The 13,680-nt window shown below is 34.8% G+C and overlaps 1 protein-coding gene across 1 annotated transcript; it reads left to right on the top strand.

The window, feature by feature from the left end:
• Positions 1-6,137: 6,137 nt before the first annotated feature.
• On the top strand, positions 6,138-7,430 carry LOC127849888 (carbohydrate sulfotransferase 11-like). The gene is made up of 2 exons (XM_052382639.1): positions 6,138-6,595; positions 7,095-7,430. Exons 1-2 carry the CDS (start codon positions 6,167-6,169, stop codon positions 7,428-7,430), a joined length of 765 nt encoding a protein of 254 aa, XP_052238599.1. The 5' UTR covers positions 6,138-6,166.
• The last annotated feature ends 6,250 nt before the right edge of the window (positions 7,431-13,680 follow it).

Here is a 13,680-nt window from a genome sequence, read left to right as displayed (position 1 = left end):
AACTGTTTATTTTGTCCCTAGTGGAACAAGCTTTTAGGCCAGGATTAACAACAGATGCAGCCGGGACAGCTGTCTCCGTAGACTGGTTCTACTGGTTATGGAACAACTAAAGTACGCGGTATTGGTGAATACGCGGAAGTCGATACCTCGCAGAAAGAGCAGCCTGCAACTGTTGCGGACGTCCGCCTGTTTCGAGGCATCTGGCAGTTAATTACAATTGCATTTATATACGTCGTGATAAGGCATGGCTGTGGTCTGAGCCGCACGACACCAAAGGCCGTACAATTTATGTAGGTTGTTTCTGCACCGCAAATATCTGCACCGCAGCACCCTTTTAAAAGACACATGCACACACATGGGGATATCTGCACCGCAGTTCCCCTAACTAAAAGACACTGCCAACAAATGGGGGTATCTGCAACGCAGCTCCCCTGATAAAAGGTTTGCTAACAAATGTGGATATCTGCACCGCATTACCTCTAAATAATAGCCACTGGCAAACAAATGGGGATATCTGCACCGCAGCTCCCCTAATTGATGGCCACATGCGAACAAACTGGGGTATCTGCATCGAAGCTCCCCTAAATAATAGCTTCTTGCAAACAAATGGGGATATCTGCAACGCAGCTCCCCTAATTTATAGCCATAAGGCAAAGTTCGAAATCAATGACCCCGTTTACTACAAAAACTTTCAACGTACAAATAAATTAGACAGTAAATGGAGGCCATATTATCGTATAATCGAACAAAAGTCGCCGTTAACATACGTTATAAAGAACCAATTAGACAATTCAACTATTTAAGTTCATGCAGACCAGATTAGACATGCTAATATCGATCAATGTCCAGTGATAGATAAGCCGTTAGCGCGCCCGATTAGAAAAGCAAATTTAGCCTTTGCAGAAGACACATCATCTTCTGATAACGATTAAAATACGTCAGTACATGGGTTACCTGTTATTCCTCAACAGACCCGACAGATTAGAGATAATACGGATGCCGAAGATAATATTCCGCTTGCCGAATTGCAAAAACATTTAAGAAACAAACAATTCGCGGATATACAGTCAAGCTCCAGTGAATCAGATACGATGCATTACGATAACATTAGTTTACAAAACTCACCTGTACGTAGGTTTGAAAATGATTCTTCAGATGATCAGATGCAAATTGACGCGGTAGCGTTAAGACACAAAAAACGAAAATTGACCAAAAAGACTTCACGTTCAAATAACGCCATGAAGAAAGCAATTTAAACATGCCTTCAGACAATGGCTGAACACATGTAAATGAATGGACTACAAAGCAAAACGAATTGATGTCGAGACTTAAAGACCCCCAAATTTTTGTATATAGAGAAATATGTTTTGAATGTATATGTATTAAATATGTAAATAGAGGATTATAGAGGACGTTATCGTCCGATTTTGATAATGTATCGTCATTAGCATTGATTTACGGGTTTATAATGAAATGAAAATGTCATATTTTAGTATAAGAGTGAAATGCCAATAATCCGTGCGCAATAGCGAACAGCTCTAGAGCGTAATACAACTTTGTTTGTATATATCTCGATCGGGTACAAACATGACAAGAAAGACCACACCTGTCGCAAAGGACGGTAAATACCCATATCGTATATCGATCTAATTTTATGGACCGACGCTTTTGTATGTTTGCACATAAGGCATTATACAAATATACGCGTATCAGACCAGCTTATGATAACGCACTTGACAATGACATTAACTAACGCTAGCTTATGCCTTACATCGCTCAAGTAAACACCATTTAAGGCGTAGATAACATTTTAATACAGTTTGTAAATATCCTTAAAAGCAAAGCACTGTACCTTTTATAAGTATAATGTAAAAGATACAACTATATTGCTATAATTCATTTAATTTTTGATACTGATCATATATGTAGTTTGTGCTTTTTCGTTTCTTTATAAGAATGATTACATTAAGACAAGGGATTTTGTTTGTTAATTTTTGTTCTCTAAGTAAATAAAACATAATAAAGCACAATGCATTTTATTGAATAGACAAATGCGTATAGTTTAAATAAAACATAATAAATTTGCGTCATGAGATAAGCGTTTCTTTAGCACATTAATTTCATTTGGGTATATGTTATCATAGGTGTGATGAGTTATCTGAGTGCTAATATAGCAAATTCCATTTACTATAAATATGTATATACAAGGCTCGTTTATCATTTCATGTAATTGACCCTATAAGATTTGCTAATGCGATACATGTTAAGGAGAAAAACAGCGCTCCTGACATCGTCGGCGTGGTTTGCTTGCAGCAACATGCGTTCATAACGCATTTGAGATCGTGATCTTAACGCCCCGACACAGAAGAAGAATATGTCATCGACATACAGATATCTTCGACGACGATGTATCCGTCGAAGATAAGATGACGCAACAGACGTTGATCCAAATTGTGAACTAGCATCAGTACCATACAACGAGTGGACTGTTAATAGACATTTCACGCGTCGTCGAAAATGATTTTTAAAGATACGTTGATATGAATGGACTTGATGATGAAAAATCGCGCGTACTTTGTACATATATTAGGTAACATTTTTATCGTCTATGAACTTATATATATGTGTGTTATCTTAATTACGTGTACATAAATAATTATTATGATACTACAGTCATGAGCGCAGACATTCTTCAGAACTTTATATAATAAACGTTTGAAATATTCTAAATCGTGCGACAACCGAGGACCAACAGCTTCTCCGACCGACAATCATCGTCTTCAATCGGAAGCCGCCATCTTCAATCGACTGCATGTTACCATCTACAACAAGATGTCACATACTCTCCAACCTGACGTCTCATCTCTTCACCCCGACGCCACATCGCCTCCAGAAAATGGACACTATTCGTATTGGATTTCCCAAATCAGTGACGCATTCCACTTCATTGTGATTGACATTGACTATTTAAATATTCCAACATTTTATTATTGCAGCAGAAACATTCGTTTAAAATTTCATTAATAATTTGCAGATTTGCATCATATATATGTTTTAGTCACTGATGTTTTCATGTTTGCGTGTCTTATTTTTTCATCGTATGTGTAAATATGTTTTCGTTTACTTCCATACTTAAATTCTTAAAGATTTTTGTGTATCATAAAATACATAAAAATCAAATTGAGAGGATAGGTTGTGTCACGTTATGGTTGGAATTTGTTGGTGGAATATTTTGGGATTACTTTATTGAAACATGACAGTCACAAAGTGCACATATGTACAAATAAGCTTATCGATGAGGGAGAGATTAAAGAATAGTATAGTGGATACAAGGCTGGGTATGTTTGTATTGGTCAAGCAAAAGTGTTTATACAGATAAAGCTTGTAAATAGTTGGGTGGTTTGTTTATCCCGTTCCCAAGGCTTCATTGATTCAGTATCTTTAGTAATCTAGCCAATCAGCAATAAGCACGCACAGAACACTGACCAATGGGATTCATAACTGAGTTTCACGGGGCAAATGTAAGAGGGAAATAGTCAGTTAGCATTTAGATCTTAAGGTGAACAGATGGAAAAAGACACAATCATGTAGCAATCACAACGTATTTGTACAACTGGAAATATAAGTTATGTCAGACATTAAACTGGATTAGAAACTGATATATGTGTTGTTGAATATTTTATCCCACATTATGCAGAGAAATTAACATAAATAGAGAGGGACGGACTTGTCCCATGCGCGACACGGGAAAATGGTAGCTAATGCAAATCTCGTCATCATGGCAATACGCACATGATGAGTTATCGAATGATAGGCTAAACACCAGTAATTTAATAGTAATGAACATTGTTTTTACTATGTGTCGTCCATGAACTATGAACGATTACGTGACATAATTGTCCTCGTCAAAACAACAGTCAGAGAATGCAATTAAGTAATAGGTCATTAATTAGTCCTGTCTTTTCAATAACACATTAAGCAATATATAGATTTTACAGGAATTAACACGATTCATGTATACTACTACTACTACTACTTCAATTGCTGCTCCTGCTACTGCTGTCACTATTACTGCTACTACTACTACTACTACTACTACTACTACTACTACTACTACTACTACTACTACTACTGCTACTGCTACTGCTACTGCTACTGCTACTGCTACTGCTTCTGCTACTGCTACTGCTACTGCTGCTGCTGCTGCTACTGCTACTGCTACTGCTGCTGCTACTGCTACTGCTACTACTATTACTACTACTACTACTACTACTACTACTACTACTACTACTACTACTACTACTACTACTACTTCTACTACTGCTACTACTACTACTACTACTACTACTACTACTACTACTACTACTACTACTACTACTACTAGTACTACTACTACTACTACTACTACTACTACTACTTCTACTACCACTACTTCTTCTTCTCCGTCTTCTTCTTCTTCTACTTCTTCTTCTTGTTCTTCTTGTTCTTCTTTTTCTTTTTGTACTTCTTCATTCACGTCCTCTACTTCTTCTTCTACTTCTACTACGTCTTCTACTTCTTCTACGTCACACACTTCTAATACTTCTTCTACTTCTACTACGTCTCCTACCTCTTCGTCCTTTCTTCTGCTGCTTCTTCAACATCTTCTACTTCTTCTAATTCTTTTTTTCTACTACTTCTACTGCTCCTACTTCTCTTCTTCTTCATCTTCTTCTACTTCTTCTTCTTCTCATACAACTTCTTGTACTTCTTCCACTTCTTCTGCTTCTACTTCCACTACTTCTGCTACTTCTACTACTTCTTTTACTTTTACTTCTTCTACTTCTTCTACGTCTTTTACTTCTTTTTCTTCTTCTTCTTCTTCTTCTTCTTCTTCTTTTACTTCTACTTTTACTTCTACTTCTACTACAATCACAACTTCAACTACAACAGTAAAATTGCAATAACACGATTTCTCGAAAACTGGCGATTACTCGAGTACTAAAGGATGTCCCTATTTTTTTATATTTTTAATATAAAAATACCCGCAATTACTCAAAAATGCGTTTTTCGATAACTCGAGGATGTGTGCTCATCCCTGAAATCTTCCCACAGCTAATAAACTGGCAATTATTCGTAGACACTTTCTGGTCAGTCGGTGCTAAAAAAATCGAGTTGTGAAAACAGCGCAATCAGGCAGACAAAAAACGCTGATTAGGTGTGAATTTAGTCGCAGTTTGAGAAACACTGCAAATTGTTTTCCTTTGAGATGCAGATAAAAGCTACAGTTTGAATGATTCTTAGATAATTACACATGCTCTGCTCTCTATTGCGAAACATGTTACGCCATCAGTTTCTGGAAGCTAATGGGTTGCGACAGGCTTCAATCTTAGACTTTGTACAACACAAGTCTAAGTGAATGTAAATTAAATAAAACTGTGTAGTGATCATGTTGTTTTTTGTGTTTGTTTTTTTTTCATGCGCATGTACGTACCTTTTGTGCTATTTTAAATATTCAACATTGAATATTGTTTAAATATTTTTGATTATATATATGTGTTATGTGTGTACGTTGTTTAAATTAAATGAACGAACGATTATTTTAATTATTAAGTTTAGTATACTGTAACCTTAAGCGATTTTTACAAGGCCTTTTCTTTTCCAAGCACCGTCTTACACTTACATACAGCATACAGAAGTTAAGCACCAACCGAAACAGTGAAAACAAATAATACCATGGATTACTCGAAACATGCGATTACTCGAGCATCGAGGTCGGTCCCGTGCTACATCGAGTTATCGCAGTTTTACTGAACAACTACAACTACTTCTACAACGACTACTACAACTACAACAACAACTACTACTACTTCAACTACTACTACTAGTAGTGCTACTTCTTCTACTACTACTACTACCACCACTGCTGCTGCTTCTTCTACTACTTCTTCTTCTTCTAGTATTATCAATAATGGTACTTATTATAATGTGTATTATGATTTCAACGGATGAACGGAAGATTTAACAATTAAACATAAATACATACTTTTGTTTTAATAGATACAATCAACGCAACAGAAGCTTACCAAACTCAACGGCTATCAACTCGCAGACAGGGTTCGGAAGAAATGTGGTCCAACAGCAGAATTGTACCCATGAGGCCAATGAAGATATCCGGATCTCCTATATGCATTTGATTCCAAATGACAACGAACTATACTGTCCCGTTCAAAAAGTCGGAACAACGTTCTGGCGCAGGTTTTTTTTCCAGACTTTGAATACGAACAAGTTTCGGCATCCATACCAGGTCCCAATTTGGTTGGCGTTAACTGAAAAATATCCGTACCCAAGAAAGGGCGCGACCAGGCAAAACACCAGCGAGTATTTTAAGTTCATGTTCGTCAGGGACCCTTACCAAAGAATCGTTTCCGCTTATGTGGACAAAGTGTTCGTGCCTAACCCTATGTTCTGGGAACGGTTTGGCAAGCCGTCGATCCATCTCTTTCGTGAAAACGACACTCGTCGTTGTTTTCATGATGCGTCGTTTTTGGAATTTGTCAGATTTGTCACGTGGGCGGAGGAAAACAAACAAATGCTAGACGAGCATTTTATGACGGCAACAGAGCTATGTATTCCGTGTATAACGAACTACACATTTATTGGTATGAAAAATATGAAATGTATATTAAACTCATACGTTCTCGCCCACATACAAAAATGTAAAATTTTCGAAATCGGTCAATGTGTTATATGTATTAATCTATTCACGTATGATTAAATCTCTATTATTGTTGGGAAACCGTTAAAAACGTTTGCCAAATGAATAATCTTCGGGAATAATACACGTTACAATATAATTTATCTTATATAATCCTCTCGTTATTATTAAATTGACGCCAGTTCTGTAACACTGAATGCTTGCAATATCATACAGATATACTATTTAGTGAAAAAGAATGATTTTTTCAGGAAAGATGGAGTCATTTGGGGAAGATTCTACCGTGATATTTAACAAGTTTAGCAAAATTTCATATACAAGAGAAATGAAAAGGCGTATGAAAGATTTAGCAAGTTTGGACGCAATTGTGGACAGCATAAACATTCCATTTCAGTAGAAGCAGGATATTCTTAAATGTATGACATGGCACGATGCCTTGCAGAAGATACGGCGGAAACTTCAAATACGTGGACTCATCGACGTAAATTATCCGTTACCGCTAGATGCGACGGCGTCTGAAAAAGTTGATGTGAAAAGGTTTACACAATTGGCAACTGAGGCACATAGAAAGTCTGATAAAAAGGTTTTCAATTCCCAGAAAAGGGCATTGTATATAGAGCTATACAGAACGGTCCCTAAAGAAGATTTAAAGAAATTAAGTGCTGGCTTTGAAAGGGATTTTTACATATTTGATTACAATTCAATGCCTCATGAACTATTTAATCGTTCCTAGCACTGGTATGATTTAGAGATGACTATTTTACAACATATATTTTTTTTCGATTAAACTCGTACGTTATAAATATCATTTGTTGCCGAAAATATATTTCCTATTTGTTAATCCGTGTTCAATGATCTCTCAATATTTATACGGCCACCAATCATCAAAATATTAAATGACCCGTTCGTGTATATTTCATATGCTTTCTTGCTGTCTATTAAGTCAAAGCAACCTTAAACAAGCCTGTTTTTTATGTTTTTTATGTAACGCGCTCTTCATAAAAATTTTCGACATTTGTTCAAAACACGGAATCAAATTCTGTCTTTAAGTCTATAAAAATTAGGCGTTAATGTTTTATGGTAAATATTAAACTCAAGAATGTCATACAAAATGGTGATGACAGTGCTTACACCGGCCGAAAACCAAACTGTGAATCTGTATGTATTTTTTTCTTCGGCATTATTTTAGACAAGCTTGCTAAGTGCGCCGATTGAAAGATTACCAAAGTTGCTGAAAGAGATGTACCACTGAAATAGTAAGGCTTATTTCTGTCTCCTTTCTTTTATAATGACACGACAAAAACCATAAGACCAAGCTTTCGGAAAATAAACACAATGAAACATCCTATTGAAGCAATAAATGATATAATCTTTGAATATATTAAACTTTTTGATAATGAATTCATGCAGTACATGATCAGCTGAACATATAGATTTGTTACGCATTAAACGTTAAATTGCCCTCACAATTTCGTTCGTCGTCATAGGAACATTCACTGATAGGAAAGAAGGGTATTGCCTATGAAATCAATGCCATTGTCCTCGTTCAAACTTTCGACATCGTATAAACGTGCAGAATTTATACATCATTTTATAAAATTGAAAAATACTCTCAGCATTATTTTGGTTATGTGATGCTAGATCTCCTATAACCTTTCGATCGGAAGTGAGTATAGAACTGTATGGGTTTGTGTTCGACGATCGCAAAACACGCGCGATTTTCTAATTGTATAATTGCTTGTAACTTCTCTCAATGCTATTCTATTCGATTGGAATTTATTTTAACAAAAAGTCTTCGAAGCAATCAAATAATAATGTTTTACGTTCCGGAATCGAGCCACTCATTTTATGATTTATTGAACACAAAACTCTCTTTTCGCTTTTGTAAGAAATATGGATGGAGGTGTTTCAATTAGCGATACAAAACTTTTTACTTAATTATCAATACTATTGCCGTCTAAGATGCCTCAGGTTTTTCAGTACAGTCTATTCATTGATAGGTACTCGTCTATAAGTCAGTTTATGTTCGTCCGACCATTTATAGCAAGTGTAATCAATTTCCAGTGTAACGTTCAAAGAATTATCTACATGACACAAGTTCAAAACATAAGGCGCATATTCACTGTGTATTGGCAAAACCTTGATTTTGCTAAACGATCTTTCTCGCTTACAATCAAGTAATCTGTTGTTCTTCATAATTGTTATTTAAAATACGGAAACGAACCGGCATCATCGATTAAATGCACGTATTGGTCCCGTTTGACCCCAGAACAACAATGATAAGATTCGTTAGAGTGTAACTTACACACTCTCAAGTTCAAAATAAATGACCATAACTGTATCAAACTAATTAGTGACACAATCAGCGATCTTCTAGATAATTGCAATTTGACAATATGGTGAAGACAGTGGAACTTATTTTTACAGGTAATGTGCATATGACAAGTAATGCGAACACATCAATTATGCTTTGAAATCAATTAAATCGAGCCTAAAAAAAGGTTTGAAATAAGTTAATCCGTTCTTAGGTCGTTTTTGCAATTTCAGAAAATTATCTTATTAATGTATTTGGTCTTCATTTTTGTTTTAGCGCTTTGGATTGCTAGGCTGACCTCTAGAAGCAGTGAGCACCGTTCATAAGGTTTAACATATTTTTATATATACGAGTACACTACTGTTATTTCTACGTTCGAAATACCGGGTACATAGCAAATCAGATCGGCCGTTTTGTTTTTGTTTAATTACAAGGTTTGTAAATTAGATCTTTCATAAATAAGGACCAGTTGCAACAAAACATTGTCTGTTTCCCGAATGAAAGGAAGAATTTTATATTATATATAAAAGAAACTCTACATTGAACTAAACCGATAAATAACTGATTTACACATGGCGTTTATTGTCAGATCTTGACGACTTTTATGTTGTGCAGAACAAATGTGAGTAGGTTTTTAAATTCAAGTCTTACTGAATTGTGTTCAAATGTCTTTATTTTCACCATAACTGGGATATTGCACTCATGTTTATTGGCTTTGAGTGTCCTAAGTGTTGCAATAGGGACGCGAAACTGACATCAATATATACGGCTGCGATTGAAACAGCGGTCAATGATCACTCAGTTTGGAGTTAATAAAGATAGCATTAACTGTTACATCTTAATATAGACTATGATAAAACAAGAAACATAACACCACCACGTTAAGGAATGCATCTCTCAAATTTAATAATGGAATTTTTGAATGATTATTCTTGTTTCAATGAAGTATAATACAAATATACATACTGTCTACCTTTTTGAATATGCTGAATGTCCTGCCATTGACTTATCATTAAACGTACCTACTGCCCCTTCATCTACAGTGTAGTAAACTGCACTTTCGATACTGATTTTTGCCAATGGACGCAATCGAAGAACGATGATTTTGATTGGACGAAACAGAACAGAAGTACGCGTACTGACGGAACTGGACCAACTACCGACACCGATGGATCAGGTGATAAGCCGTTGCTTTGTAACTATTAGAACTAAACATCCATGTTTGAAAATAGCGTTATTTAGTACCCTCACTGATGATTATGTTTCGAACAAGATGTCAAGGTAGGTTTAGGTTACATAACGCTAAGTGATGGAAACATCGAAAACAATTCGGAATTCCATATATTTCCTCAGAAAGGAAAACTTTATTCGGCCTTGAAAATATTAATGACCCCCCTTCCAATGATAAAACATAACTCGCTATTATCCCCGAAAGCAAACAATTGAACTCTATACATATTTGTAAAACATTCACATTAATATAACATGTAAGCATGTTGAATACATGCCGAATGACTTTTTTGCGATCTACATGTATGTATATTGCGCTTGTTTGGGGAAACTGATAACCCAAGGAATATGGTCAATCAGAGTGAAAACTAGACATTTCAATCGCCTTAAGATGTTTTGTCTGAAGATTCGAGATGTTACCAATTTTTTCGCCTCCACCCTTCCCTGTACGAGATCAGGTTGTTATGAATTGATCAGACAATATTTCAGTAGTCCAATATTAAAACAAACAAGAAAAACATCTAAGTTTGGTTAACATACGGTATATACGGGATTTTGTTTATCGACGTGATGATCACTTGAACGGTATTTTTGCGGATGTTTGATATTTAATTGGGAATAATTACATTTTGTATAATACAGAAAACACTCTTAAAATAATGTGTTTGTCAAAATTAAGTAATTTACATTCATTTATTTGCAAGTGACTGCAGTATGCGCTTGAAATCTTTGTTACCCTATTTATGTCCGGTATCTTCTGCGACAATAGGTCATAGTGGATTTAAGATAATGTTGTTTTATGAGCAGCTACAACACTTTTACAAAAACAACAACAAACACAATTTTGTTTATTGTTCGTCGCAACATCTCATGCAAGTATCCGTCGTGTACAGTATTAGACTTTGTAAGCAACTTGTTCTACGGGAAACTTAAACGCTTCATTTAATGTGATCCAATTATAGTACAAATAGCCATTTAGCTTACGGAAAATGCCACATCAATCGAAAAGCAAGACGAACAACACAAAATGAAAACATGGTACATGTAGTACTCAATATAATCATCAATTAACCTACATAATAACGACTACCGCACACAATTCGCCTTAACATGAAACGCGCAGATCTTAAACAAAATGAAAGGATTTACGAGATATTAGCACAGCACAAATGAAAGAATCAGTTCTTTCGTTTCAATCCTTTTCTGATATCTTTTGTATTTTGATATATTGTACTTGCCAAAAGAAATAATTTTGTTTAAACTAAAAAATGAAATTTGTTTAATTTCCGAAACAATAAAAGAGAAAACTATTTATTAGCTAGCAAATAAATGAACATAAATATAGGATATGTTATTTTTATTCTATGTTTAATATGTGTCTAAGTATCCGATACCAGTGTTCATGTCCCTCGTTAGTAATTATTTGCATCTTTTGTGAGATTAAGATTTGTCCTGTGTGCGTTTAGCCATGTACTGTGATGGCATACATGTTTTGCCCAGTCAGAATAAGTTGCTTGCAATCAACAAAATTTTAATGGGTAATCACTTAAACAACTAAAACTATAATCGAAATGGCAAACTACTGACCACGCTGTTCGTTGCGCTTAATCTGTCGCAAGAAACGTTTATTTTACATAGTATTCTTGCCTATTTTTGACTGATTACATATTATGCTGCCAACGTTGTTAGCTTTAAATAATTGTAATTGCATTTATAATTTGAAGGCATTGTAAATGAAATTGTTTTGAATATTGTATTTGTGGTCGGAATTTTCTGACAGTCATGTTGTTATTGTACGATAGTGTTGTACATTTTAAATTATGTTATATGTATGCAATGTATAAATAATACATGGCCTTTTACACTTTCGGGCTTGATAATAGACTTGAACTCGAATTGTGTTTGGATTATTTCCACCCCTACCCCACTACATTAATGCAATGCGCATTACATATTTCATTATAACTAAGCATATGAAGCGAGTTGCGTATTTTGTTTGGATATAAGTATTATACAATACTTATATTAAATGGTTAAGATTGCAAATATTATAAATCACGAATATACATGCTTCAATACATTTGTATAACTGTAAAACGCAATAACCGAGATAATAACCGCTACATAGAAGAAAAAACACGTTGAAATCAACCCGAAACTTCTAAGAGTTGACAAAAAGAATAGAAACTATTATCAGTTCATAGTGTAATACAGTAACAGGTAAACAATTTGAAAATCAACTTCACATCAATGCAACAATTTAAGAGAAAAGATGGAAACCGTTCTCTATATTCACAACTACAACTGCAACATATTGTACATGGCGCGTACATTATTTACTGTTCAAACCTCATAGTACATCTAGTTAGTTTTGAACAAATTGGCACAAGCTTGACCATGCAATTCGACACAATACACAACGAATAACAGTTTACAATGCTGTTGTAACAAGTGTGTAAAATAAAACAAAAGTTGAAGTGATTGACATATTGAGATGACCATAAGAAAAATGATCTCAGCGAATGTATCATATGTGGTCAAGTAAACATAAATACTCAGTCAGTTTCGACACGGATATAAAAACTCAACATTCATTCAGACGGTGGACAAGCTTTTTGGAACAAACGAACACATGCGTGCACTGTCGTGTGATGAAATAAAGCCAACCTGCTGCGAAGTAAAGGTAATATAATTATATTGTATTTGTTATGTTAATTATTAGCTCTCATTACATTGCACTCATTCGTTGTCTTACACATCTTACTCAACTCAACTCAACTCAAACAATTGTATTGAAGTAAATACAGGCCACCGGTCAAAAAATACACAATACACACAAACTGTATACGATCACATAGTTGCCATGTAACTACTTTTATCCTTCTTTATTATACATTTTGGTCGCTATACATATACACACAAATTGATGTTGTTTCACTGGTAGATATACATATAAATACCAAGTTATGAATTTATGTTGTTTAACAGATGGATCCCATTAATGAATAAACATCAGACTCTGAACATCCAACATGGTAACAATTTCAAAGATATTGGGTACGGATTTCTTTGTATTTTGATCAATGAAAAAATGCATGAAATTCACAATCAATAACACGTATACTATTATTATCCAGACAAAATAACATAGTATATTATCATTTGGAATATATGATTGTTTACCCATGTCAATATTTAATTTAAATAATTAGCGCATCTAAATCTAGAGAATGCGATTTTATGTTTAAATGGTATGTGTTCTGAGGTAAGATATATTTAAGTATTTAGCATTGTTTTGTAATACATGTAACTGTGTCAGCGAGATGAATTGAGTATAAAAATCAGTAATGCGTTTGCGAAAGTGATTTATGAATAAATTAACATCAATAATTTCTTGACTTATCTTCAATTGACAAAGTAGGTTACACGTACTGGTAGA

The sequence above is a fragment of the Dreissena polymorpha genome, chromosome 11 (assembly GCF_020536995.1).
Source record: "Dreissena polymorpha isolate Duluth1 chromosome 11, UMN_Dpol_1.0, whole genome shotgun sequence".
Classification (NCBI taxonomy): domain Eukaryota; kingdom Metazoa; phylum Mollusca; class Bivalvia; order Myida; family Dreissenidae; genus Dreissena; species Dreissena polymorpha.
The sequence above is the reverse complement of the archived record's forward strand: the minus strand, read 5'-3'. Positions and strand labels throughout refer to the sequence as shown.